This window comes from Phalacrocorax aristotelis, chromosome 1, assembly GCF_949628215.1.
Source record: "Phalacrocorax aristotelis chromosome 1, bGulAri2.1, whole genome shotgun sequence".
In the NCBI taxonomy this organism is placed as follows: Eukaryota; Metazoa; Chordata; class Aves; order Suliformes; family Phalacrocoracidae; genus Phalacrocorax; species Phalacrocorax aristotelis.
The window spans coordinates 169,669,147-169,695,491 of NC_134276.1; the positions used below are offsets into that span (position 1 = coordinate 169,669,147).

General features: G+C 37.0%; 1 protein-coding gene across 1 annotated transcript; it reads left to right on the forward strand.

The window, feature by feature from the left end:
* The first annotated feature begins 346 nt into the window (after positions 1-346).
* Positions 347-24,298, forward strand: EPYC (epiphycan). Its single transcript, XM_075104459.1, has 7 exons — positions 347-414; positions 2,461-2,641; positions 15,739-15,892; positions 18,537-18,695; positions 20,224-20,426; positions 21,947-22,042; positions 23,540-24,298. Exons 2-7 carry the CDS (start codon positions 2,474-2,476, stop codon positions 23,708-23,710), a joined length of 951 nt encoding a protein of 316 aa, XP_074960560.1. The 5' UTR covers positions 347-414; positions 2,461-2,473; the 3' UTR covers positions 23,711-24,298.
* Positions 24,299-26,345: the final 2,047 nt, after the last annotated feature.

Here is a 26,345-nt window from a genome sequence, read left to right on the forward strand (position 1 = left end):
AATATTCATATATAATCCAATTTGCTTAAGCCTTTATTTTGGATGTGGAAAATACGCATTTCTAGGTTATCAGGACACCCAAAGAATGTTTCCGGAATGCAGCTGGGAGTGTTATTGGTATATTGGTAGGTGTAGTAAGATAATTGAGGGGAAAGAGTAAGAAGCTGTGACATGAAATAAATGCCATTTGCTTACAATAAACCTTTGTTTGACCTTGCTAAAATTCGATTCAGCAAAATCAAATATAAAGGTGTTTGAAGTCTGAGAAACTCCCTGGGCTGAGGTCTCCTGTTGAGGGTGGAAGCAGTACCACCTCCCACAGCCCCAGAATGCCACTGCCATTGGTCAGGGTCTAATACCACTGGCTCTGCATTCTGAGTAACTCCATCCCATTTGAGACATTGGAAGCTAAAGGTAAGTTTTGGTACTTCTCTCTTAGAACAGTTAATTGGATTTTTAATGCTGGAAATATTTTTATAGTATTTGTTTTATTTTATCATGCATAATAATGATTCAAAGGCTGCATATTGAGGACACTATTTATTTTTCCCTGGATATGCCTTAGTTCCTTCCTGTGAGAGGAGCACATAATCTTCATCAAAATATTTGATCTTACAGCTACTGCAGATGCCAATATCATTACAGTATGTTCCAATATATTACACATAAGGAAAGTACAGAGACATGCAAACTCTGCAAGTTAGTGCAGATACTATAGTCATAGGTAAATAATTTTTTTTTCACAGAGATTGTCATTATATTTGCTGGTTTTACCTATATATATACAAAAGTAAATACTTATCAAGCCCTATACTCTTTAAAACCCTTTTATTTCTAAGGAATGTGAAATGAAAATAGTTTTGAATAATGAGTATTTTTTTATTTAAGAATTGTTTATTCAAAGGAAATATTACACCAGCTATGTTAGTATTACATTTGGAGTTAGCAGATAATATCCTTTATAGCTGAATCATTTGGGATAAATGACATGTAAAAGAAAAGACCAAAACCAGTCCTGTCAAAAACAGGCAGCAGAAAATATAATGACAGAAAAATACCAAACTCCAGTACACTTCAGTTTATTTTAGAGATTGGTTGCATTTTTTAAAATTTTATTTCTTTTTTTTTTTTGTACTGAAGCAGAATACCTTTAGTAATATTGGAAGCTAATACTGAAAGGTGCAATTCAACTAAGTCGTCTCAAAGACAAGCCCAAGTGGCTCAAGCTTCTCCCAGTAGCAGCTGAAAAGTCTTTTTGAATAAAGCAAATGAGGGAAAAATGAACGCCTTGTGTTGCTGACCATCCCCAGAGGAATTTCATATCCTCGTGCCTAAACCAGCTTCATAAAGTCCTCTTTTCATGAAGCTAAAATTCAGCCTGTTGCTCAGCACACACATTCAAAAAAATGTCTCATGCATTTCTTATACTTAACCTATTTTAAGAAGCTACAGTTTAAAAATGAAATATTTTCGTGTGTGTATTATGGCATCACAGGGGAGTACAATTTATTAGACTTATGCACTGCTCATTATCACTGTGCTTTTGGTGAAATTAATGGGACCTGTAGCTAAATCAAGGTGAAAGTAAAGAATGAATAGAGCTTTGTGTCAGGCATCTTAAATGATAATTGAATACATCACTTAGAAGAAATAGGGAATGCATAAGCACTAATATTCAAGCCTAGCGTGGAACTTTTAAAAGGGTGATAATTCAATTTTACAATTCTATTCTCCAAGGAGAACAAGTGACTGTACCATGCTACCATTTCTCACTAAGTTAAAAATGGTGTTGATTGAATAATGAACGAATGCAGAGTACTGTCACTTACAGGGCTATGGAGGAAACAGACTACTTTTTATTTTGCTCCCCAGACTTATGCAGAAGTGATAGTCTAAATATGCCACACCATTCAACCAATTAGAACTATATTCAGCAAAACAACTACTGGGTGAAAAGTGTTTTGATTATGCTCATCCAGGGACAACAAAGAAAGAGGTCCTTATGTTTCCTAATATTTTTTTTTATGGTGGAGGAGAAAGACAAAATTACATTGTACATTTAGCCTTTGACTAGTTTCTCAGAAGTTCTTTTCTAATGGTGTAGTGGAAATATGTGAAGTTAGAAGAAAGGGGGAAAAGATTAATATATATCTTTCTTTCACCTTTTCAGGTACTTTCTCACTGAGGCCAGTTTATTTCTATATCCATAAAACTCAGTAGGTCTTTCCTAAATTATCTAAATGTTTGTATGGCCAAAGCAGTCTGCAGAAATTCTCAGATCCAGAGACTCTTCATGAAGGAAAACAGAATAAACCATTGAGTCATCATGAAGAAATGAGAGTTATCCATCAGAAATATTGTTGCATACTTATAAGTACTGTATTTGTGAGTTTAAGTTTTCATAGAGTCCTTGCAAATAGCAGATTGCCCATATTTTGTCAATTTTTTTTTCCCTTTCAGAGAAGAAAACAGAATGCAGACCTTTGTAAATATTTTTCTGGGATTTTTTATCTTCGATTCTGTTGGAGCTGTGCCTATCACTGATACCGTAATTTATGATTCTGAGTTCTATGACATTCCACTTGGAGAGCTGCCTCATCCATTTGTTTATGATGAAAACAATCAGTCTGATCAATTCAAGGTAATCAGAACTTCATTTATTTTATCTTTCCAAAGTGCACAAATGCAGTGACTACTGATGAGTTTTTGTTGGCCGTAAAAATATTTATCAGAAAAATCTACTCGTGGTTGCTATTGCTTTTGGTTGATCAAAAGTTTTCTGTGCTAATAACACACCATAGTTCATTCACATTTCCCATCATCTACAAATGTGGCCAAAATATTTCCTGGTGGGGTTTTTTTGGTGGTAATCTTTGAGAGCGGGTGAAAACTACCATGGTTCCTCAGGTCTCGTTGCATTGCCACAAATTCTGTTGGAGATTGTCCTCATGATTTATCTGTCTGGATGAAGCATGGAGGCAACTGAGGTAGGACGTCCAGCGTTCCCCATTAAATGAGGTTGTAAAATGCTGTTTACTGAGGCTATTTCCTATAGTAATAGATAAGTTCAATACAAGTATTTTAGGCTATAAATGCTAGTAGTTTCTATTTCTGTTAGGAAAGCGGGCAGGAGGAAGTAAAAAGAAAAGGGAAAGCACTTGAACTGAAAAACAGGAAAGTAAGAAAGATTACTGAAGAAAAACTGTTGAAATTCTGTTATAGTATGAGATAGTCAGAATTGTTGCCGGTACAAGCAAGGGACTCCATTTGTTGACTTAAATGCCTCCTTCCCCTCCTAGACTCCTGTATTTCATTACATTACTAAAAGTCTACATTAATTTTAATCTCACCCTGCTGCTTAGACATGAGTACAACTTCCCTGAAGGCAATATATGCACTGTATGATTCAGGATTGAATGTAATAGAAGGTGAGTGAAAAATATAACTTTTAAATAATAATACAGTTGTATCACTATTACACATAATATTTTAGCACTTTTTCACGTAACTGTACATAATTCAAGAAAATATGTTCCTTTGAGTGATTCATGATTGCAGCAGGAGGGAGAGGAACTAGTCTTTCATCAAGGTGAGATCAAAATTGGATAGCAGTCTTGAAATCAAAGGACAGAGACAATTTAAGAATAAATATATCCTGGAGAACTGAGGAGACAAAAATAATCTCAAAGTTTGCACTAGGACCAGAACCTTATAGTTTGGAGGAAATAAATTTTCTCATCTAAGAATGACTGAGAAGAACTTTGCTCTAAAAGAATTACTTTGCCTTTGGCCTGCTTCCCTGTGCCGCGCAGAACCAAAGTGCTTTACATACCCATGTGCTTGAGCTTTCTTCCCTGATAAAGCCACCCCCACTTTTAGTCACTGGATACTTGTGCTCTCTTTATTTCACATTGCCTAAGTCACAATTCCTGTCTTTGCTCTTAAAAGTGAAGCTTCTATCAGGCCTACAGAAACAGCTTCTTTCCCAGAAATGAAAGCAGCTATTTTTTACATGCCTCACCACAGAGATTTACTCATTCAAACAATATATTTCTTAGTAACACATTGAATGGTATGTGGGACTCTCCTGTGCTGTGCTTTCTCTGTGAGATCCTATGACACTGAAGTATGGGGTGGCCCCTTTCCAGGTTTCTGAGTGAAGGATAGAGACAAAGCAAGACTCCTGTGGTTCTTTTCCAGATGAAAGGAAATTCAGGATGATCAGTATTGCACCCAACAAGAAAAGATACAACAGGTCCTACCACAGGTTGCCCTCTTTAGGGAAGCATGGAATAGGCAGAGTCCAAAAAGCCTTTTCATTTTGTCTTGCAAACTTCTTTTCCAGAGCAGGATTGTCTCCCATTACTAAGCTCTTCAGACAGCCTTCTTAAAATTCATCAAGTGAAGGTCATCCATCATAGCAGTTGGAAGGAATGTTACTTTGCATATGGATGGACCTCCCTGTGAGAGCCCTTTTTTCCTAGATATTTAGCCAAAAATATGTTTTGCTTACATTCCTCTTACCATGTGCTACCCAAAAGAAACCTAAGCATTCACTATTCCCCTAAACCCAGGAGAGCTCAGAGTGGTCAGTGCTGTAGAAATCAAGCAGCTTTTGTAGACATGCATGTCAGTCTTACAATTTATCTTTTAGACACGGAGTATTATTGACACCACTCAAATGTTAAACAGAATATATTTGATTTCTTGAGTGGGGTTACAAGTTTCCTCCTTATGATCCTGTGATCATAAAGATATGAACTACACAAGTGGCTCTATGTGTAAAACCCAGTATTTTTTGCAAGGTCACAGGTTAGCTTTTATTATGCATAGCTTAAAAGATGAGCAATACCACAGAGACCCAGACAAACAGCAGGCCTTCATTAGATCCAGCCTGTGTAACTCCTTAGGGCCTGATTTAAGGCCTGCATTTCCTTTTACAGAACTCTGATTCATGTCTTTAGCCTTCTGAAATAGCGGAGAAAAAAAGAAATAGCATTTTCTGTTGTTCCTGTATTCAATTTAAGATTTTAAATTCAGTTATGGGCAAATATAAATCACTCTGTTTAACACTTTTTAGACTCATTCGAGAAATGCAAACTTTTCCAAGGTTGTGTGTCCAACTGATTTTCAGCAGGTCCAGGAGACTGACTGGTTCTAGGACTTCAGATGTGTTCAGTGTGTTGCTTCTGTTGATTTCAATAGCGAATAGGCACCTGATCATCTTAAGGAATTAAACTAAAGCACCTATGTTGGTATGTCCTTTCCAGAATGCTACCCATTGGGTATTGTAATCACTCATTCAATATGTAACCACCAAAATGAGGAAAGACCTAGAGGTAATTAGGGAGGGATTCCACCTGCTTATTTTATCTGGCTAAAATTAGGTGCTGCATCTCAAGACCATCCTCCAAGAGAAGTATGAATCATTCTCTTGGGATATCTATTGTTGTGGGTTGACCTTGGCTGGCTGCCATGTGCCCATCAAGCATCTTTCTCACTCGTCCTCCTCAGAGGGGCAAGAGGAGAAATTAAGATTAAAAACTCATGAATCAAGATAAAGGCAGTGTAAAGAAGAACAGCAAAGGTTGCGCACAGAAGAAAAGAAGAAAAGGTTGACAGTTACAACAGTATAAACATGAGCTGCTGTATTGCCCCTTTTCTTCATAGTAATTTATTATTTTCAATGAATATTTAAATCATTATAGGGTCCAGAAGTCCCAGTCAAGACTGGGTCTTTATTGTCCCAGCTGCTCTGCAAACATATACAAAGACAGATTTCCTTCTTTAAAATGGATATAATCAAGCCAGACTGTCAAAGGCATTCTTATGTAAGCTTCTTGCTGGTAAAACAGAAGACTCAGAGTTTTTCCTTCTTTGAAACTAGAACACTTTTTGGATAGTGTGTGAGAAAAAAAAATTGTGGAGAGGGATTCCCATGTACATTAGCTACTAACGTCTAATAAAATCATATTGCAAACTTCTGATTACAGTGCTTGTGAAACATAACCAGTCCATTTTCCTGCAGGTAGGAGAAGGTAAGTTAGAAAAATAAGAAGTGAAAATAGAGGGGTAGCAGAAAAATATTTTCATCAGCAAATTAGGCTGTGAGGCTGAGAAGCAAGGGAGCTATCCTAGCACTGAATAAGAAGCAAAATAAGGGAGTTGAATATAGGTTACCCTGGCTCTATGTAGACAGAACAGGTGAGCTGGAAAGTACAATCCACACACACACACAAAAAAATCTGAAACAAGCACTGTGAAAGCCTAATATTTGATCCTGCATTAGCTTGTTGAATTTGTAGCAAACTGATAATAGGATATTCAGGTGCCTGCACAAAGTTCAGAATTTGAGTCATACACACGCATTCACTTACATATATGTGTGTATACATGCAAAGCATCTCTGCTGTTACCATAACATACACGAAGATGGACCTTATTTTTGCAAGAACTCCTCCTTGCCATTATGCAGACTTAATAAAGGCTTACACTGCTGTTTCTATCTTTGTGGCAGGTATCTGATTAAATAAGACTTCAAGGTAGATATGCAATGACTTTTCAGAACATGTTGTATACACTGTTTAAAAACTTATGAGTTGGTACAAGTAATGTAGAAGTCAGATAACTACATACTTGAAAAGAGGATTTAATTTACTGTTTGAAGCTTTTCCCCAAATAAGAAATTTTCTACTTTTTCAGAAGCGCTTGGACTACAGCTCTTACATTCACTTGACTGTTCATAACTGATTTCATATGCTTCTGTACAGATGTCTTCACAAAAGGTGAACTTTTCCATAGAATAAAAAATAGTCATGAAATACCTGAGTGATGTTTCAACTATTTTGTCATATAGCAAAAGCAAATAGCAGAAATACCACAAAATGAAAAGGAAGGATTTGAAATAGCATGGTAGCCCCTGAGTTCTAGTACAAAAATTCAAGAAGAGCTCAACTTGCCCACTTACCTACCTGAAATGCTATAGAGGCTAAGTGAACTGGCTAAGACATTCTTAAGCACCTAAAACTCTGATACTGGTCTTGCCATTATCTACCACTACCTTAGCTGAACAGACTAACTGCATCCTTCTTGCCTCAGACTGGGTAAGATTCTCAAAGCAGTTGTCCTGGTCTGAAAACACATAGATTGGTCCAGTTAGGGCTTTTTGCTTAAGAGTAACTATCACAGTGTTTGACCTTCCTGTGAGAGAGGTGACTTCCCCCCCTACCTCATCCCCCAGACTTCCAGTTTTGTGGCTTCTTCCAGAAAGAAGTAATGTGCATCGTCCCTACTGATGTGGGGTATGAAACAAGGTTACAGCTATTTTAGAAAATCACCCCAAATTCCTAAAGTGCACTCATGGCTATATATTTCTTCTGAACACTGTTAAACTAAATAACGTGCATTTTTATCCCACTTAAAAGTAATTTAAGATAAGAATCATTTTAGAGCCAATCAAAACAGAATCCAGAGTGTGGTTTCGTACACAGCTCAGAGGGGGGAGTGTTGTGGTTCTGCTTTGAGTAATTTCTAACTTTGTTCTTTTTTAGTGACTGTCAAATGCATGGGACACTAACAATCCTTTGAAAGGGTCCCAGGTCTCAGTTCCTTTCATTTTAGGCTACATAATAATGTTTCCTTTGGCTTGTTCTCCTTCTCTTGCCATCAAGTTTTGCCTCTTTGGATGTATTCTGGCTTTGTTTCAACATCTAATCCAAACTTGCCTCTGGCCCCCATTTGGTGGTTAGGATGACTTCTGGAACAGAGTTTTTTTGGGGTGCCAGCCTCCTCTGGCTAGCAACTTATATCTCAGCTCTCTTGCTTCTTGGATGAATGGAGAACCAGCACCTTTTTCTTCATCTGAAATGAAATGGAGTAAAACAGGTGTGTAAATTTAAGCAGATGGGTTCTTCGAATTACTTAGGTGCAGGAATGCTTCATTCCCTACAGAAATAGCCTTACGTGTGAGACAGATAGTTCAATAAATTCTTCAGAACATGCACAACTGTAAAACCCTAATGAAATTTCTGCCTGAATTCTTAGCTGCACGATGTGTATCAGGCACCTGAGTTAGCCAAGTAGAACTTCTCTGAATTTCTTTCCCTAGATTCCTCGGTGCAACCTAGTATCCTGTTAGATGCTTAAAGAAGTGGTGGACTATCCACTAGTATCAGCATAGTTATTGCTTTTAATGACTTGTACCATTTTTATTTTGTTTTGTTTAAAGAAAAAATAGTATAGAAATGGTACTGCAGTAACTGTATATATTTCATAGCAGCACAATCCCTATTGTGACATCACAGAATTCTGGGGATTGAAAATTTACTTTGAATGTTATTTCTAAAGAGTGGTTTTGGCTCTGGCTTTCTTTACAGGAGATTTAGCCTGAACCAGCTTCCAATTTCTGCTTTTTCAACTTCCACTCCCGACTTAGTTCTTATTAATAGAAGGGGATATAGTAGCTGTGGATAAAATAGCTGCAGCTATCAATCCTGGACATAGAGTTCAGACATGTTCAAGAAAACGTAGGAAATACAAAAATAATTGATGTGCAGAAAAAATGTTCTCTCATTATTATTCTTTATTTGATATTGATGTTCCTCATTTTTAGGGTTGTGTAGCAATACCTATTTTTATGATACAGAATGTCCCTCCCAGTGGCAGTGAATGCAGCACACCCACGCCCCTCTCCTCAGGACTTTCTTCCTTGCCCCATATTCATATACTGGACCTGTCATTAAATGTTAATTGACTTTACACTGACAGGACATTTCTATATAGCATAAAAGTCCACTCTGTGAAGATAGACCTAAACTATTAGAAATTTCTCTAGTTCTGGAAATATAGCAGGTTGTGAGCCCTACATCTGTTATCACTGCAGGCTACATGCATGTACTGGGTTGGATCAAATCAGATTAAAATTCTTTGTATTATGAGCTGTAGAATAAGAGGAAGAGCAGATCTGACACCAGACTTTGGCCTTGATGTCTGGTAAAAAATATGGTTGCCTTTATATGGTCTCCTTTACAGCCAAAGGAAGATAGTCAGGCACCTCAGGAAGTTGATTCAAAACATACGTGTGCTGAACCACCCTCAGGAAGTGCTCTTCCTCCACTCTCTGCACTGGGAGTGTAAGGAGACTAAGCTACTAAATAGGACTCTTAAATTCAATGTCTGAAGTTAAGTGAAGTGAATCTGGTCCTTTTTGTTCATGGTTCTAACACTGGTTGTAGTTCAGATTCAAAGCAATCACAGTGCATTTAGGAAAAGCCAGGCTGGTGAACTGGGCAAAAGCATTTCAGGTCCAGCAGTGCCCAGTCTGCCTGGACTGCATGAGGAAATATGCCTGAGACCCTGAGACCTCCTTTAAAGCGAGCTCTGGAAGTCCAGCTGAGGCAGCTCCTTACCACAGGTCTGAGGATTGACAAAATTCCTGGTGGATATTCTACCAGAATATCTCTGGTCATCTGAGTGATCTCCAGCTTTGTTTGTCTGGCTGTGTATGTCTACTTTGTGGCTTGGACCAGCAGGAGCTTCTGTGGAAATCTTCATTAAATAGCTGGGACTAGCTTTCAGTCCTTTTGTGCTTTATAATCGTGCACAGATCCCTGTTCTGATTTCTAAAACTGGCATATTTCTCTTTGAAATTTAATGTCTTGCAAAACTTCAGCACTGTTCCAGAGAAAAGCGTCTGCTGTAGGCTAACTCAGATATTACAGAGCCCTCAAAGCAGAACATTAGAAATAAAATCTATAATTTCAAATGTAGTACTGGAATGAGACTGACTTCATTTGCACTCATGGAAATCCAGATTAGCTCCATTTATACAGACTTTTCATTCTCAGACAACAGAACTAGTAAGTAAAATCTCTGTAGCGATGCTGTGCAGCATAAATGTTTTTACTCAGCTAAAATCAGACATGACATAGAAACAATTGATTTTGAGACAAGAAACTTTAGGATATTCTGTGGTGAAGGTGCTGAAAAGACCAATTCTGTTTCTAAGACTAATTGTAAGAACATGAGTCTACCTATACTTTCCAAGGCAGAAGCCATAGACATAAATTTCTGGGGAACTGGGCTACAACTCTAGAGCTCTGTAACTTAAACATTAAGGTTGGTCTGACTAAAGTATGAATGGAAATTTATGCATGCATGCATGTCTAAAACCCAGCAGAAACAACAAAATAACTTAAAAAAATTAGAAGGCTTAAAGGGTTAAAAGAATGGCCTGCATTGATAACGAAGGATGCTGGACCCGACTGTACCACTTCCAGAACACTCTTCCCAGCAGCAAAACTTATGCCAAAATCAAAGGTCCTGCACCCTGATAACGTCACAGCACAGATAACTTCTCGGTGAAGACCTTTCATCCTACCACCAGCAGACAGGAAATAAGGTTGAAGAATATAATATATACCATTCCTTTCCATGTTAGACATCATGAAATCACATTCCCAATGAGGAAAAGGAGGCAATGGGCAGCAACCTGGCGTAAGATTCATGGATGCTGGAGTATCCAAGGCTCTGAGGAACAAGACTGTCCCATAACAGCCAGTGAATCTTAATGGAGATAAAAACCTGTCCAATGGTTGGTTTTCAATGCTTGTCAAGAAGAACCCCAAAGGCACTGAAAGGACTCAGTAGCTTCTGTCCCTTGTCTTGTGTTGGACACAGCTGATCCTGGCCAGACAACTCAGGCATATGCATTTAGGTATCTGGGAGAATACAGGTGTAAACATACAAGTGATTAAAATCTCAGAGAATGAGTGCAAGTAGGCAAAATCAGTTTACTTCGAAATTTTGTAAACAAATATCACCCTCCCCAAAATCTCACTGAGTTTTATTACACTAATTTCTCCACATAACTTATTTATGTAGCTCTGTGCAAGAATATGTCAATTTCTCTAAGCCTTATAATTTGTAGTCTAAGTAGTTATTGCATTAACATGCAATGCCTCACAGATTTATTTTTAAGATAGAACAATAGGAGAAAAGGAGACCTTAAATGCAAAATGCAAGAAGAAACAAGTGTGAGACACTTTTGGAAAGGAAAACAAACCAAAAACCTCTACCATAATTAGACATTTTCTTGTAAGCCTTTGGTAGTTTCAGAACAGCTATGGGGGAAACTGGATCCTTTTGATGGGTCAGTGTGTGGTACAACTGTCCCTTCAAGTTTATAATATCGCTTTTTAAGTTCTGAATCTTTTTAAGCATGTTTTTTATAGTAAAAGAAGCTCTGAAACAGTACACACTTCAGATTCTCCTGTAGATTTAAACTTATTACAGTAAATATATCAACTTTGATCCCAAAAGATGTAGATATAAAACAAAAAAAAAATCTGCCACTGGAATCACACCACCTCAGAAGAAAAATGTGGCAACTCGTGGCTTCCAGTCTTGCCGTTTACCTCTTTAAATCTCTTTATTTTCTGAATTTTATTACTTTGCATAGGTTACGTGAGTCCATAGTCCAAGTTACTTTCATCTACATTCTTATTCTGTCCCACCCCTGCTGACTCCTAGCCCACAGATACTCCTTTGTCTTACTTTTTTTTCCACAGCTCAGCCTCCTGAGCTGTTTCTAATCTTAAAAACCTTTTCATTTCTCTCCCCTCCTTTTCAGCCAATGGTAAGAGATACCTAAAGAGCTGATCCTAAAAGAAGCATCTGTGGTCAGGGGCTGGAAGTGCTTTTCAGAAGTTTCGTCTTGCACTCTGCTGACTGAGAAAGATGCTAGCATAGACTAAATGGCTAACCTATGGGTGACTGAAGTTACAAGCTGACTTTTACCAATTGTATTTTATCACTCATTGATATGTTCAGATTTCTGTGCTCTTGATCTTGTAACTTTCTGGTCTGAAAGTGTCTCTAAATTGTCCATCCACATTAGGCAGTTTCATTTGTAAATATAGTCACATTGATGAATAAAGGAGGGGGAAAAAGAGATACTCCATGCAATCTTAGGAAAGATATCATATCACTCTCCTTCAGCATGCTCTGTGGCTACTATTCTGCACTACTATTCTCTAAATCTCTTGAATCATTCCAAAGACAGAGTAGGGTAACTATTAACCACATAGTTAGATGGCTAAAGGTAGGTGATGTGATTCTCTTTCAGTGTTTTCTTATGCCAGGTATTAAATCTGGCTTGGAAGGCTGATTATGATTTGAAGACTTGCAACTATTGGCAAAGAAAAACATGCTTTATTTTATTTCTCCACATTATTCTTCCTGCTTTGTGATTTTTCATAAAAAATGTTAGAGTAGGAAAGGAAATACAACCCCGCTCCCACACCCCAAAAAAACCCCTATGGATAATAATACCATTAAGTAATATAGAATCATTTCTGTTTCAATTTTAGTAAAGTGCATGTTGCCAAATATAAACAAACATCTGGAAGATGAAGGATCATTCTGTTCAGTATATAGTCCAAGAAACATCTTTGTCTTGTTACAGTCTTGCATGATTTATCAAATATGTAAAAGATAGAAAGCTGCATGGATCAGATGACCAATAATGGGAAACAGACTTTTACCTTTAGGTTACTGGTTCAGGTCCAATCTATGTACAGCAAGGAAATACTGCTCGTGCTCTGGGTCTGGTATGTAATAAGCACGTATCAGTGAACTCCTACTCTGTTACCAGTGTAAAAATGGCAACATCATTAAATTCACTCTAATAACTGGCATTTTTTATGACAGTCACAACTGGTGCAGGAGACTGAATAGATAGTGCTAACTACTTGGAACAGTTTCTCAAGAACCCAGATTTAGCACATTGGCAAGGACACTATGGGGAGGCTTTCAACAGTGCATCTCCAAAACTAGATAACATCCTGTAATAAAAGAAAGATACCAGTCTAGAAACAGAATTACTGGAAGTTAATACCTTTGCTTTGGTACCCAACAGCTACAGTGATTATTCAGCTAAGAACACCTGAGAAAGCATAAAACAAATAATAAATCCCAAGATAGTAAGTTCCATAAAAGATGCCCTCAAATATTCAGAGAAGTGGCAGTCAGTGTAGATGACCCAAATCCCATGACAAGTGAAAGGAACATTATCTTAGGTCTGAAGCCAATTTACAAACCATATCTTGAAAATATTCTTCTTTGAATATTCTCTGAATATTATTTTCAGTAGAACTGCAACAAAAGATGCATACAGAACCATTAATAGGTCTCAAAATCTCTGGATTTTGTTCCAAAGTTCAGGACACGGACTCTTATCTGATTTCCACAAAACTGGTGAAGAAGTAGACAGCATGTGAAAGCACTTTAGTGCGGTACTACCCTGGGTCAATAAAAGTCTGGAATGCATCTCTCCCTCTAGGCTTCCTCCATTTGGAGAACATCTGTCCCATTTCCTTTGTTCCCAAAGTCTTCTTTTGATTTGTCCCCAAGTCCATTCTTGGTTAAGCTGTCTTACTGTCAGTGCTGCAGATGGGAACATTGTGTATTTGTCTGCAGAAAGCAACAAGGTACATCCTTACTCTTACTTTCACCAACAGGTTACTCTCTCATAGTTCAACTGAAGTTCATTTTGCTCACTTGATCACCCTGCATTTTGCGAAGTTATGATCCTAGTAACTGCACCAGAACATTTTTATCTGTAAACCCTAGTGTAGTGAGAGTATCTATGGTTTATTGGAATTCAGCTAAAGAATATACAGAGAACCTGAAGTGCGCTCAGTCAAAATCTGAGTCTGTGAGGTTCAGAGCACTGTCTGGTTTTTCATTGCTTCCATATTCTCTGTCTTCAGTGAAACTAATTGATGCAAAATATTTGAACCTATGGCCATGATAGAATTTAAAGCAAAAAAAAGTAGATTTTAGATGGTTATTTAGATGTTCTCAGGCAGTCCAGGATCAAAATCTTTAGTACTGCTAGTAATGATATATAGCTACACTGCAAGATCCACAGTCTATTATGAAATGTAAAGTGTTTTCTTCCAAAATTGTGGTAGAGATATGTACACTTATGAATGTATATAAATATTTCACATAAATATATTTAAAATCTATCCTATCCAGGAATAATAAGATAAAAATAGCTCTACTTGCTGAATATTATATAGTTAAGCTAAGAGATTCAAATAGGGATTGGAATATAGCAGAAGCTTTGCTCTTGCTTGGGACCCAGATCTCAGGTGTGTTGGTTCCTTTAACTTGTAGAGTGTACATAGAAAGCCTAATTTAAAAATTCTTAACCACTTGTCCAGTCCAGATGCAATCTACTTTTACCTGTCTTTCACAACTAGAATTTATGAGCACTAGTATGAGTGATTTCCACAACTGGCTCTCCATGGAGACAGCAAAGCCAGCAGTAGCTGGGGAACGATCTCAGAAAAGGAGACGTTTGGTCAGGTGAAAAACTCAGGATTCAACAGTTTTATGGTGCTGTTGTGCTAGAAGGCTGCATTGGAGGAAAATCTTTATTAATGCGTAATTTTAGGCTTCAGTGCCTTTGCACTTGGAATAAAGATGCTGAGACAAAATTCCTAATTTTGGTCATGCCTTACATATAGTCTAAGGAGTGTTAACTGCAGCATAGGGGTACAGCACCCACAGCAGTGGATGTATACCTAATTTTTAAACAGTACTTCTGACATGCAAAGCCATATAAGGACACTAATTCATTGTCTGAGATTTAAAAAATAAAAAGTGCATTTTCAAAAAAGGCCCATGAATGGTCAAACAACATTATTACACATGGGGAAATCAAGGTACAGTGGTAAAGTAACTTGCAAAGGTCACACAGCTAGGGTGGATTCTCACTGTCTGGGTGATTGAAGTAAACCACTCTGCCTCTTTGCAAACACAGGCTTTTCTGCAACAAGCTTGGCAAGTTTGCAATATTCTTTTTATGACGGGTGATATGATGCAAGAAAACTGCTATACCTTCAGTTTTATCCTGAAGTTGTCATACGGCAAAATACAGCATCTTTAGAGTTAAAGTTAACACTATAAAATTTACTGGTTTGATGAATTACGTTGAGTGGAGAAGAAAAAGTAAGGTTTCTGGTTCCATGCATGAAAGGATCTGCCAAATTTTACAGGGTTTTTCTAAATCAAGATTTTATCTAATTTTTAATATATATTATTAATTTTTCATACTACATAATGCAGCCACTGATGAATGAGGCTAACCAGAGCCTTCTGTTATTCAGATTTAGAAAAAAAAATTTGACAAAACCACTGCCAACATATTAGCAAGTAGTATGTGAACTTAGACCTCAGAATTCTTGGGTAATAAGATTTTTAAAGCATGTTAGTGTTCTTAAAACAGAGCCTGCACAGCTACATTAGATGTGGATTTATGCTGGTACATTTTACAATTTTATGGTCATTTGACTCACATCTTTTTGACGCTTCACAGCAAATTTTCATGCGTCCTACAGAAAATAACAATTTTTAACACGTCTAATTTGACTTTAATAAATGTGGAAAAAGCACTTTGTTAGCACTTGTTCTCACTAATGAAGCCTATGCATACGTGCATACAACAAAACATTTAAAACACTGAGATAAAAAGTGAATAAGCATGTTGGACTTTCATGAATTGTTTACACACCATCAGAATTCATTACAGCTGCCAGATAAAATGCAGGTCAAGCTCTAAACCTCAGAACATATATGACCTCTAGTGGGAGAATATGAACAACTGGAAGAGAAACAGCTGCCAGTGGAAGTAAACAGTAACATTTCCTGTTCCCTCTTAATTTTCCCTAGACAGAGATTGGGACAGCACTACCTTCTATAATTCAAGAGAGTTATTCTTCTGCACCATTCACAGAAGAACCTGAGGAGGAAGCATCAACACCAAAATTAATTGATGGGTCTTCAGCACAGGGATCTGGGGTTCTTGGACCCCAAACTCAAGATGGTTAGTAAGAATGAGAAATAAGTTTAATGTGTGTAGCTTTGCTATTGAGTGAGCCCACTTTGCTTGCTTATGAATGTCTACCTCTCTTACCGAAGAGGAGGTATCACCTGCCTATCTTGAATGCTCTGAAGTCCGACACATGCTTAGTCAAAACATTTCCATACTATTCCACTATGAAAATAGCTGTCCACCAATGAAGATTTTTTCCAAAGAAAAATTTACTTAACACTTAAATGCTTACAACTTAAAAATTTGCTAATGATTGACAAATGCTACCAATACTTTTTTAGTGACTTAGATTTCAATATCATTACCAACAATCTTTATTTTATATTGATTTGTCACATGTTTTTTATAAATGTGTTCATACAAATGTAGTTAAAATGTTGAAGAATTTTTTACGGTGAAAACTAGAAACTTTGAAACTTAAGGGAGGTATTTAGAAATTTTGAGTGAAGCTGATCTTCTGTTCTAACTAGATATAGCGATGTAAGAACTTTCTATACCTTGCAGGGGAATTAAAATTGTAAAACACAATCTGTCCCTCTCCCCCATATTGTGATGCTAATAATTGGCATTTGTTACCAACTACCTCTTGTAGTTGAAGCTCACTAGAGTTATCTGCTGCTGTGATGGGTCTTTGTGTTGTATGGTGATCAACATACAACAACAGGAAACAACCTACTTTTTACTGTGTCTAACACTAGAACTGAGTGCCGTAGAAGACAAATGAAATGGGGGGGGGAACCCAAACAAGAGTTCATGCTTCCCAAATTGTGTGTTCAGTGAAGTTAATCATTCCTAGTCTATTACTAGTGAGCCTTGACCAGGCAAAAAGAAGTAGACTGATGTCAAGACAAACAAGAATGGAAATGAGAATTTCACAGGAGAGTTCTGAAAAAAACACAGAATTTTATTAAATTTTGAAAGCTGCAGGATGTTGCAAAACATTTCAGGTAAATATTACATACTATGAATTCAGTATCTGCCAACATTTTTAAGCACTGAAGAAAATCAACTAGTGCATCAACTAAAGACATTCATGGGAGGCTCAAGGCTGTAACATATCAAATCAGACTTTTTTTGTGTCTGTCTATTTCAGCAACATATTTTCCTGTCAGATGTTGCTGCTGTTCTTGGCTTGGTACTAGACAGAAGACTACAAGCCAAGTTGATTATTCCTGTTGATATCTTTTTGAATCCTTCCCATACCTCTGTCCTTTTTCAGTGTACAACAACTATAGATGACAAATACCACTTCTCCAAGAAAAAATAGGGGAAAAAAAAAAAAGGACAGAAGCAGAAGCTCTTTTCCTGTACTATGTTGCAATATTTTGAAAAATGTCAACCATCCTAAACTCTACATTCATTTAGGCCTAGATTTACTGGAATGGTTCAAGGTGTGACAATTTATTTTTTCCCTTTGTCAGGCTGCTCCCTGTAGTTAAACTGTCCTGTAGAGGAAGTTAAGGACAGTACAAAAAGAGTCTTATCTTCCAGAAATGTTATTCCTGGACGCCCAAGCAGAGATTCTCAAATAAAAGAGTACTCCGGTCACTGATCCTTTAACCTTGCCTGAAAAGATACCACATATGTAGTCTGCCCTTCAGTTAGTTAACGCTACCTGTTGGTAATAGACACAAGTTAAGAAGGCAAATTTTCCATGTAGCCACAACTGATCTGGAAAAAAACCTCATCTGCAAGAAAAACATTTTCATAGTCATTAATTATGCTACTATTCTATAAAGTAACCAGAAAAAAAACAACCAGCCATCTTCTACAAGGAGGAGGAAACCATGAAACAGAAAAGTATTTTTATGGGATTAAAAGCTGAGAAACAGGTATGTTGATTTATACTTATAATCAAAGAAAAGATGTATCAAAATTTCAACATATGTAGCAATTAAAAACTTTTCCTACTAAAAATGGCATTCAGACAAACCAGTCAGTGTCACATTTCTCACCAAATTTGAACAGTATCATCAAAAGAAACTTCCAAATTCACTGTATTCATACAGTTCTATGACCGAGATGAAATACCGTAATTTTTCATTTTCATGAACTTCTGGTGGTAACCAAATGTTTTTTTAATAACTTGGTCTTCAAGTTACCTTAATTCAGACTGATAGAGACATTTTTCATGATGCTGAATCACTGAATCAGAAAATGTAATTAAAAACATGCAAAGGAAACTGAGATTCTTCTCCATACATGTGTAGGAGATTTCCTTACAAGTTGTTCAGAGGTACTATTTACAGAACCAAATTTAGGAAATCATAGCAAGTTGCAGTTATCAGCTGTATTTCTCCATCTAGATGGAAGTGCACATTTGCCAGTTTAGGGGGAAACTGATCTTTTGTTGGCTGCTGTCACCCAATATTTGATTGTTATAGTCTGAGAAACACTGTATCAGAAAAAGTTAAATGATCTTCTAGTAGGCATAGGCAGAAAAAAAATAGTTTTAAGCAGAATTTAGTAATTTTCTTGTTGTAATTATATGATGTGGTGATTAAAACAGAATGGGAATGAAATTTATCATAGACAAAATTTTATATGCTTAAGTGACCATATCTTTATAGTAATTTACATATAATTTTTGTTAATTTTTTGGTGACAATCTGTTTTATTTTAAATTCTTTGATAGGTCTTCCTACTTGCCTTTTGTGTACATGCCTGGGGACCACAGTCTACTGTGATGATCACGAGCTTGGTGCTGTTCCACCGTTGCCTAAGAAAACTATGTATTTCTACTCACGCTACAACAGAATCAGGAAGATCAACAGAAATGACTTTTCTAACTTAAGTATGGATAGGAGTAAAGTTGCAATTAGCTTTAATTTCTATTATTTCTTACTCATACTAATCTAAGACAGTGATTCATTTTATGTAATATTTGATGATGGTAGGATCATACACATAAATGCACATATGGAAAACTGGTTGACTGCTTTTGAATGTAAAGGTCAATACTTCACATGCAGATCTTCTGTCAATTTTTTTAATTATTAAAAGTAACAACATTCCTTCATCTTTTTGTTGTTACTTGTAAACAGCTTTAGAAAGGTAGGAAAAAACCCAAACCTAATGGAAATTTTGTAGCATATTAGAAAGTACTGTTTTCCTAAATAAAACAAGTTCGCAGGTAGACATACTCCCAAATATTTGCAAAGTATCTCTTTGAAAGGAATTTTATCTTTAAATTTTACCTTTAAATTCTGTGTTCATTGGTTTACTCCAGAATTATCTAGGAAAATCTTCAGCAAATTAAAGGTACTAATCCAAAACCATTTGTGGCCTAAAACTGGCTATTTAGGAAGCTTATATTTTCACATTTCCTACCTGAAATTCTTAAAGTCATCTGATTGTCCAGGAAGTATTAAGCCTACCCTGCTTACAGATAGGGACTGCTATACACTCAACAGTCTGAATATCAAGCCACATTCTATGTTTTTGGTTTTAGACATAACTTTGTGTAACTAATGCTTATTTATTTAATTATGAGAAGTGTGGAATCAGTGCCAAAAAAAAGGCTACTACAATAATTCAGGGAAATGCAAGGATACTTTTATGAAAGAAAACTATAAGGGCTTGGCTTGCTCAAACCATGATGAAGGTTGGGAAGGAACAGAATCGGTATGCAAAATATGCAAGGGGGATAAATACTAAGAAGAGAGAAAATTTTTTTAGGCTAAAATAAACTGCTAGCATAAGAATAAAATAAAAAACTAAACTAAAATAACCATGAAAAAAATTCTGGGTGGAAAATAAAAGTAAGCTACAGAATAATGCATTTAAAATTAATGCATATTAATGCACTGATATTTAGGCATTGTTCTTTCTCCAAAAATAATTTTAATTTTCTTTTTTTGACTGGAAAAAAATGTTTGAGTGTATTTTAGAAAAAAGCCAACATATCAAATTTCTTACATAGAGGAAACTGTTGAATATATATATAAAAAAAATGTGGAACAATGTAGTAAAGAATATGTTTATCTCCCTTTAATTTTTTTTTAATCAAAAGAGAACCCTTTCAAAGATTCCCAGAACACACAGAAACTTTGAAACTATTAACTTTAAAATCTTTCTCTGAAAGATACAGGCAATTCTAAACAGGATGAGAAGGACATGTTGGTCTCCTTTCTTAGGAGAACTGTTCAAATATGGATTATTGCATTAAATACAGAGAGAGAGAGCTATCACATCGTGGGTCCCTAATGGATCTGATTCAAGACCCTTCACCTGTAATATAAATAACCCATTTGCCTGTTTCTTTTTTAAAATGTTCAGGAAATACATTCTTACATGGTTGTTTTATCTTATTTCTCTGCCAGACAATTTGAAGAGGATTGATTTGACTGCAAACTTTATATCAGAGATCCATGAAGATGCCTTCCGGAGATTGCCCCAACTTGAGGAGCTGGTGCTCCGTGACAATAGGATAAGGCAACTCCCTGAGTTACCTTCTACCTTAACATTCCTCGATGTTAGTAAGAACAGGCTTGGTCATAAAGGAATACCTAATGAGGCATTTAAAGTAAGTCTGGGTTTGATGGGAAAATATTTTCTTCCTCTCTCCAAAGGATGTGGTCAGAAGAGCAGCCTAAATGTCCCTCTACAGTAGTAAAACCATTGAGGTTATAGGCACAATAACTGTGCTGTCTGCTTGCTAATCTATAAAGATAGAGCCTGATGTTATGAGTACTATTAGCTGGACATGAGAACCCTTTTTATTCCTCTTTGCAAAGATCCACACAACACATGCAATGGCACATGATGTCTGTATCTATGAATCAACTACCTACACGACTAGCAAGACTCCAGAAAGCTGCTTGATGTTGCCTTACAAGTAGGCAAGAGGGAAGGGCAAAGCTATGGATGCTGCTGCTTCAAACTTACTCTGCCATGTATCTACGTGGGAACTTACTAGAGTATTCAATGAATGTACATACTTCCTTTCCACCTTGGAAAGCAGGGAAACAGGAACCACTGATTGATCATCCTCCCTCGAGAATTTTGGTGGGGAGAAGCAGCCATGTACTGCTCCTAATTGCACGTGAAATCTCAAGTCATTGTAGAATATAGACTAGCTTCATATGTTAGACCTGGCTCATGTGCACTATGCAGTTGCATCCAAGAAGGTAGTTGTAAACACCCATCTCTGAATTTCTCCTTTGGAAGACACGTTCTTAATGAAGTAACCAACAGCAGTTACTGAATCAGGTATTTCCTTCTAGCCTAAGATAAGACAAGTGTTGGGATTAGGAATGGCAGATAAAAATGGCCTCCCAAATCAAGACTCTGGCCTAGCACCCTTTTCTTCTGCACTGTCTTAATTTTAGCCACGAAGGAGTCTCAGCCTTTATATTCCATATTTGTCAAGAACCTTCACCCTGATATCTCACAGTTCTGTCAGTAGGAATTAAACTAGGGCACTGCATTCAAAGAGTAGTTATTTACCATGATAACTTGTGTGTGTAAAAAGGGGGAAAATGACAGTATTCTGATGAGCATTATTGACCTAGCCAAGTTTGTATCTTACTATTAATTACCAGATGAATCTGCTTCTTCCACTAAGTCAAGGGAGAAAGTTATTTACCTTATCAAATGGAATGAGAAATTTATTTTTAGCTCAGATATTTCCTATGCAGTTATAATTTGCTTCAACACCAATACAATTTTGCAAAATTGAGTAAGCTTGTCACAAAAGCAAGAAACCAGACAGAATAGGAAGTCTTTCTGCATAATATTTGGAAGAGGCAGTAATTTCACTTTAGAGCAATATCATTGAAATGACACTTTAATTATTAAGTCTCTAGACATTTCAAAGAATTTCTTTCCTTCATTTTCATCCAAACACCTAATCTTTAACAGCAACAGTTCTCAGCCTGTGCAAATCAAAGTTCATGACTGTCTTTGAATTTCTGCCTTTTCAACCATATCATGCTAAAAGAAAATGTGTTAGTGTGTGGTGATGATCATCGCAGTGATAGATTTGAAACTAGAGATTTTCAAAAATTTCTAACATTTCCTCTGCATTTTCCCTTCATCCTCTAGGATCTGCATGAACTGCAACATCTTTACATCACTGACAATAACTTGGATCACATTCCACTGCCGCTCCCTGAAAGCCTCCAAGCTCTTCATCTTCAGGTAGGCTATGAAAGTAATGACTTTATATATCATGTACAAATAGTAAGTAAAACTGGAAAGGGTAACTATTGTCTTGTTTTGTTTCTTCTGCTTATCCAAAAGTGTACTTACTTGACTAAACAAACTATTGTAACATTATTGTAAAGATACAATTAAGCAGTGAATGCAGTATTTGAAAGAAGTAAAATTTAGCTCAGCTAAGCATTAATTATTAGAATTTGTAACAATATTTTTCAAACATAAAATTCTAGATTTATTTTTAGTACAGATTAAAGTTAGGTTCACAGCTGTCAAGAGCAACCTTAGCCTAAGAGACTTCAAAGACAGAAATCCCTCACACTGCTCATACAAATCTTCCAACAGGAATACTTTTAGATATCCAAAGAAAATTGCTTTACCTATTGGTCATTCCCAATTCCTAACATTTTTTCAGCCAAACTTTTCCATTTGTCCATGTTAGAACACCCCATCCACCATCTGTCGATAATCCTTTTTTTTTTTTTGTGTTCGCTTTTACCTAAACCTTTATTTCTGAATTCTTCCTTTTAACCTTTTCCATTTCCTTTATCTCCTTTTGTACCAATGCCCAATTTTGACTGAGATGTTTTTATTTCTTACATAATACAGAAAAAAAACTTTGATTAAATAACCTGATGTACTATACATTTTGACCTCTGTCTTTCAATAAAGAAAACTATAGAAATACTCTGCCTGCTAGCTGACTACTTTTTTACACCTGCCCAAGCCTGTAAATTAAATATTCACTGCTATGTGCTACAGACCAAAGCTAGTGAGCTGGACTTTTTCCACACCAATTTCTGACTAGCAAAGGAACAGGGAAGGGAAGAATTTTCAGACAGCCTTCATTTTAGGAGACTACCTTTTTAGTCTCAATTTCTAGGATATATTGTACTCTAGCAATTCATTGTTGAACACAGTTGACTTCAAGAACAAAAGCTTAGTGAAGATAAGGTATATGAGGGGAATTTAAATCAAAGGAATAAAAGCTAAAGCATTCCCTTTTCACTGTATATATACAGATGGTGGTTAAACTAATGTGAGAGGGCCTGGGGGAAAGAAATTTGTCGCAGATCAAATGGCAGATTTGTGGCTTTGCAGGTTGAGGCACATCAAGATGCAGGGATGATAATTATGGCTCTATGACTTTTGGACTGGCTTGTGCTATTCCAATTTACATTAATAAAGCTCCTAAACATGATCCTGGAAACAAAAATACTCTATGCTTCTACCAGGTCCCTCCTGCAAAGCCTGTCTCTGCTACATGGTTTGAGTTACTCAGTTTTGAAGCTTTGCACTGGCCAAGAAATTTTCCCCCTGCTTGGAACATTTCTCTGTTGATGACTTGCAGCCATAATTTGGTCCCTTGGATTTAAACAAGTGTCTCTCTAGGCACTGAAAATACATCCATAAATTGTTCTTCAAAGAATAAAAAATTACTTTCAGGCAACTATTCTGATAGTTGGTTTTATTTTTTAGAACAACAACATTCAAGAGATGCACGAAGACACTTTCTGCAAAATGAAAGATTTTACTTATGTACGTAGGGCTCTTGAAGACATCAGACTGGATGGTAATCCCATCAACCTGAGCAAAACACCTTATGCATACATGTGCCTGCCCCGTTTGCCAGTTGGTAACCTTATCTAGGCTTTGACAGAGGCCAATACTGTCACACCTTATAAGGATCTTTAAAGACAAATTATTAACTCATAGCTACACTAAGCAAGATGCATTTTTTCCTCATTAATTTGCAAAATATTTATATAAGTAATTAAATCAATTACTGAGATACCAAGAATAATATGAAATGCTAAAAGACAACTCCATTATCTACCCAACCGTAAGTTCTATAGCAATATAAAGAATGATATTTTACTACAAAAACTATACTGAAGGCAATAAAAGATCAATGTAAATGCAAAATTTTATGACGAACTATTCAGATCTAATGTATGAATTCTAAAGTTAAATAATTTTATATGTTAAAAACTAACTATAACATAGTAAATAAAAAAGTGAAAATAAAATGTGTGTACACAATTGAATATTTATCCCCTTTTCATTTAAATATTTTTCTCTCAGACACACATCCATTTTTCCCCTTCTTTCCTTAAAGGTCCCTTCATTTTGGAAAATAACTAGCAATATTAAAAAAAACCACCCATGTTTTCTTTAGCAAACAGAATCTTTCCTTGAATTAATCATGAAATATAGAGCTTAAACTTGTATCAGACTACCCCAAAAAAGTACATAAATTATTTATTTATACCTTTGCAGTAATAATTGGTCTTTGTAATGCTGATGATATCCAAAGCTGTCTTCTATATCTTTGATAAACTTGCCTGTCAGTTTATCCGGCTAATAAAAATTTCATGTGAAATAGCCTATTTGAAAAATAATGAACTTTATTCTGCATAGGAAGTGGAAAAAAAAATTCCCCTTGACACATTTACAGAGTCACAAAAAACTGAAGTTCAATATACTAAGGACCAAAATTCAGAGACCCAAGTCACTAACATCCTTGTGCAGCCATGGCTCAATTTCCAATTATTTGAAACAATTTCACTGAGCTTTTCTGCTTTACTGTCTAAGAGCCTTACCAGTTAAAGATTAAGAAATTCCCTTCCTTTGGATAGTTTGAACAACTCTCCTCCTTTTGTGGGGGAGCTTTAACATATTTTTCTAGGGAGAAAACCCCCAGGAAAGATCCACTAGATACAACACAGGTGCTCGCTTATTGTGTTCTACAGTGACAAGCAGCAAATAACACCTACACATCTTCAGTAATAAAAGGTTTGATGAAAGGCTTCATCCAAAAAAATCCCCATAAAACATTACAAATCCTTCCACTTTTACAAGTTGATATTTGTTAATATCAAAGTTCCCTTTCATCTAACCGAACATACATGCTCATTTAAAACATAAGTGCAGCTGACTTGCTAAATTTCTGTTGGGCCAGGCAATGGAAACATTGTTCACACAGACCACATTCTTCACCCTCATTACCACTTTCTACAACAGAACACACATATAACATAAGCAGCAGGTTTGTATGCAACCACCTCAGACAGGCTAAAATCAGAGTGGAAGAAATACAGGCTACAATGACTGTGCCTTTATGACTGTATCTTTACCAGTTTGGCAGTCTTACTTGAAATCTAGATAAGCAAAAAAAAAACTCAAACCAAACATAACAACTGAAACTTGCTCATCCCTAGCAAGCCTGGTTTTATCCCCTTCCCCCTTCGTAGCTAGTTTAAAGCCCTCACAATGAGGTCTGCTAACTCCTGAGCCAGAATCCTTTTCCACCTTCTCGACAGGTGAACCCCATCTGTCTCCATCAGGCCTGGTGCCATGTAAACTGCCCCATGTTCAAAAAACCCATAATTCCACCGCTGGCACCAGCCTCTGAGCCACATGTTAATGAGATGGGACTTCCTGTTCCTTTCCATATGTCTCCCCGCTATCAATGGAATGGAGGAAAACACTACCTGCGCTCCTGATCCTTCAAGCAATTGCCCCAGTTCTCTAAAGTCCCTTTTGATTGTCTTTGCACCTCTCTCAGCTACCTCATCACTGCCGACCTAAACAACCACTAGCGGATAATAATCGGATCCTTTTACCAGCCTAGGGAGCTTCCTGGTAATGTCTCTTACCCTTGCCCCAGGGAGGCAGCAGATTTCCCTATGGGATTGGTCCAGCCAGCATATCAGGCCCTCTGTTCCCCTCAGAAGGGATCGCCTACGACAATTACCCTTCTTTTTTTCTTACCAGTGTCTGTTGTAATGCATGGGGCTGACAGGTTCCCTCTAGTCAACCCCTTGGGTGGATCACTGTCTGTATCTTCGTCCTCCTGCCCCTCAGGCTCCAGAGCCTCATACATATTGCGTAAGGGCACCTGGGGGGCCAAGTCAGCTGGAAGAGGATTCGCTTACTGCACCAAGCAGGGATCTGCATCCATCTTCCATCTCTTGGGTCCCCTCCCTCTGCCTGGCGGCATGAGGGCAGGGGAGCCACTCATTCTCTTGATGCTTCTATCTGCTGCGCTTGTCTCGGGGATGGTAGGGAGTGGCTCCACCAGTCTATTTCCCTCTCGCATTCCCTGATACTCCTCAGTCTTGCAACTTCTTTCAGCTCTGCCACCATGATGAGCAGACCCTTCCCCTGCTCACACCTCATGCAGGTCCTGTCTCAGGAAACTATTTTACTCCAGAAGTCAAGAAATACTGAATGGAATATAATGACTCTAAACTCTGCCTTGGAAGAAACCTCCAAAACCACA

What these genes read in the sequence shown, in the direction of transcription:
- EPYC (XM_075104459.1), top strand. Translation starts at nt 2,474, where the DNA reads ATGCAGACCTTTGTAAATATTTTTCTGGGATTTTTTATCTTCGATTCT. An exon ending in TGGACCCCAAACTCAAGATG is followed by an intron (nt 15,893 to 18,536) that starts GTTAGTAAGAAT and finishes ATTCTTTGATAG; the next exon opens with GTCTTCCTACTTGCCTTTTG. An exon ending in AAATGACTTTTCTAACTTAA is followed by an intron (nt 18,696 to 20,223) that starts GTATGGATAGGA and finishes TTTCTCTGCCAG; the next exon opens with ACAATTTGAAGAGGATTGAT.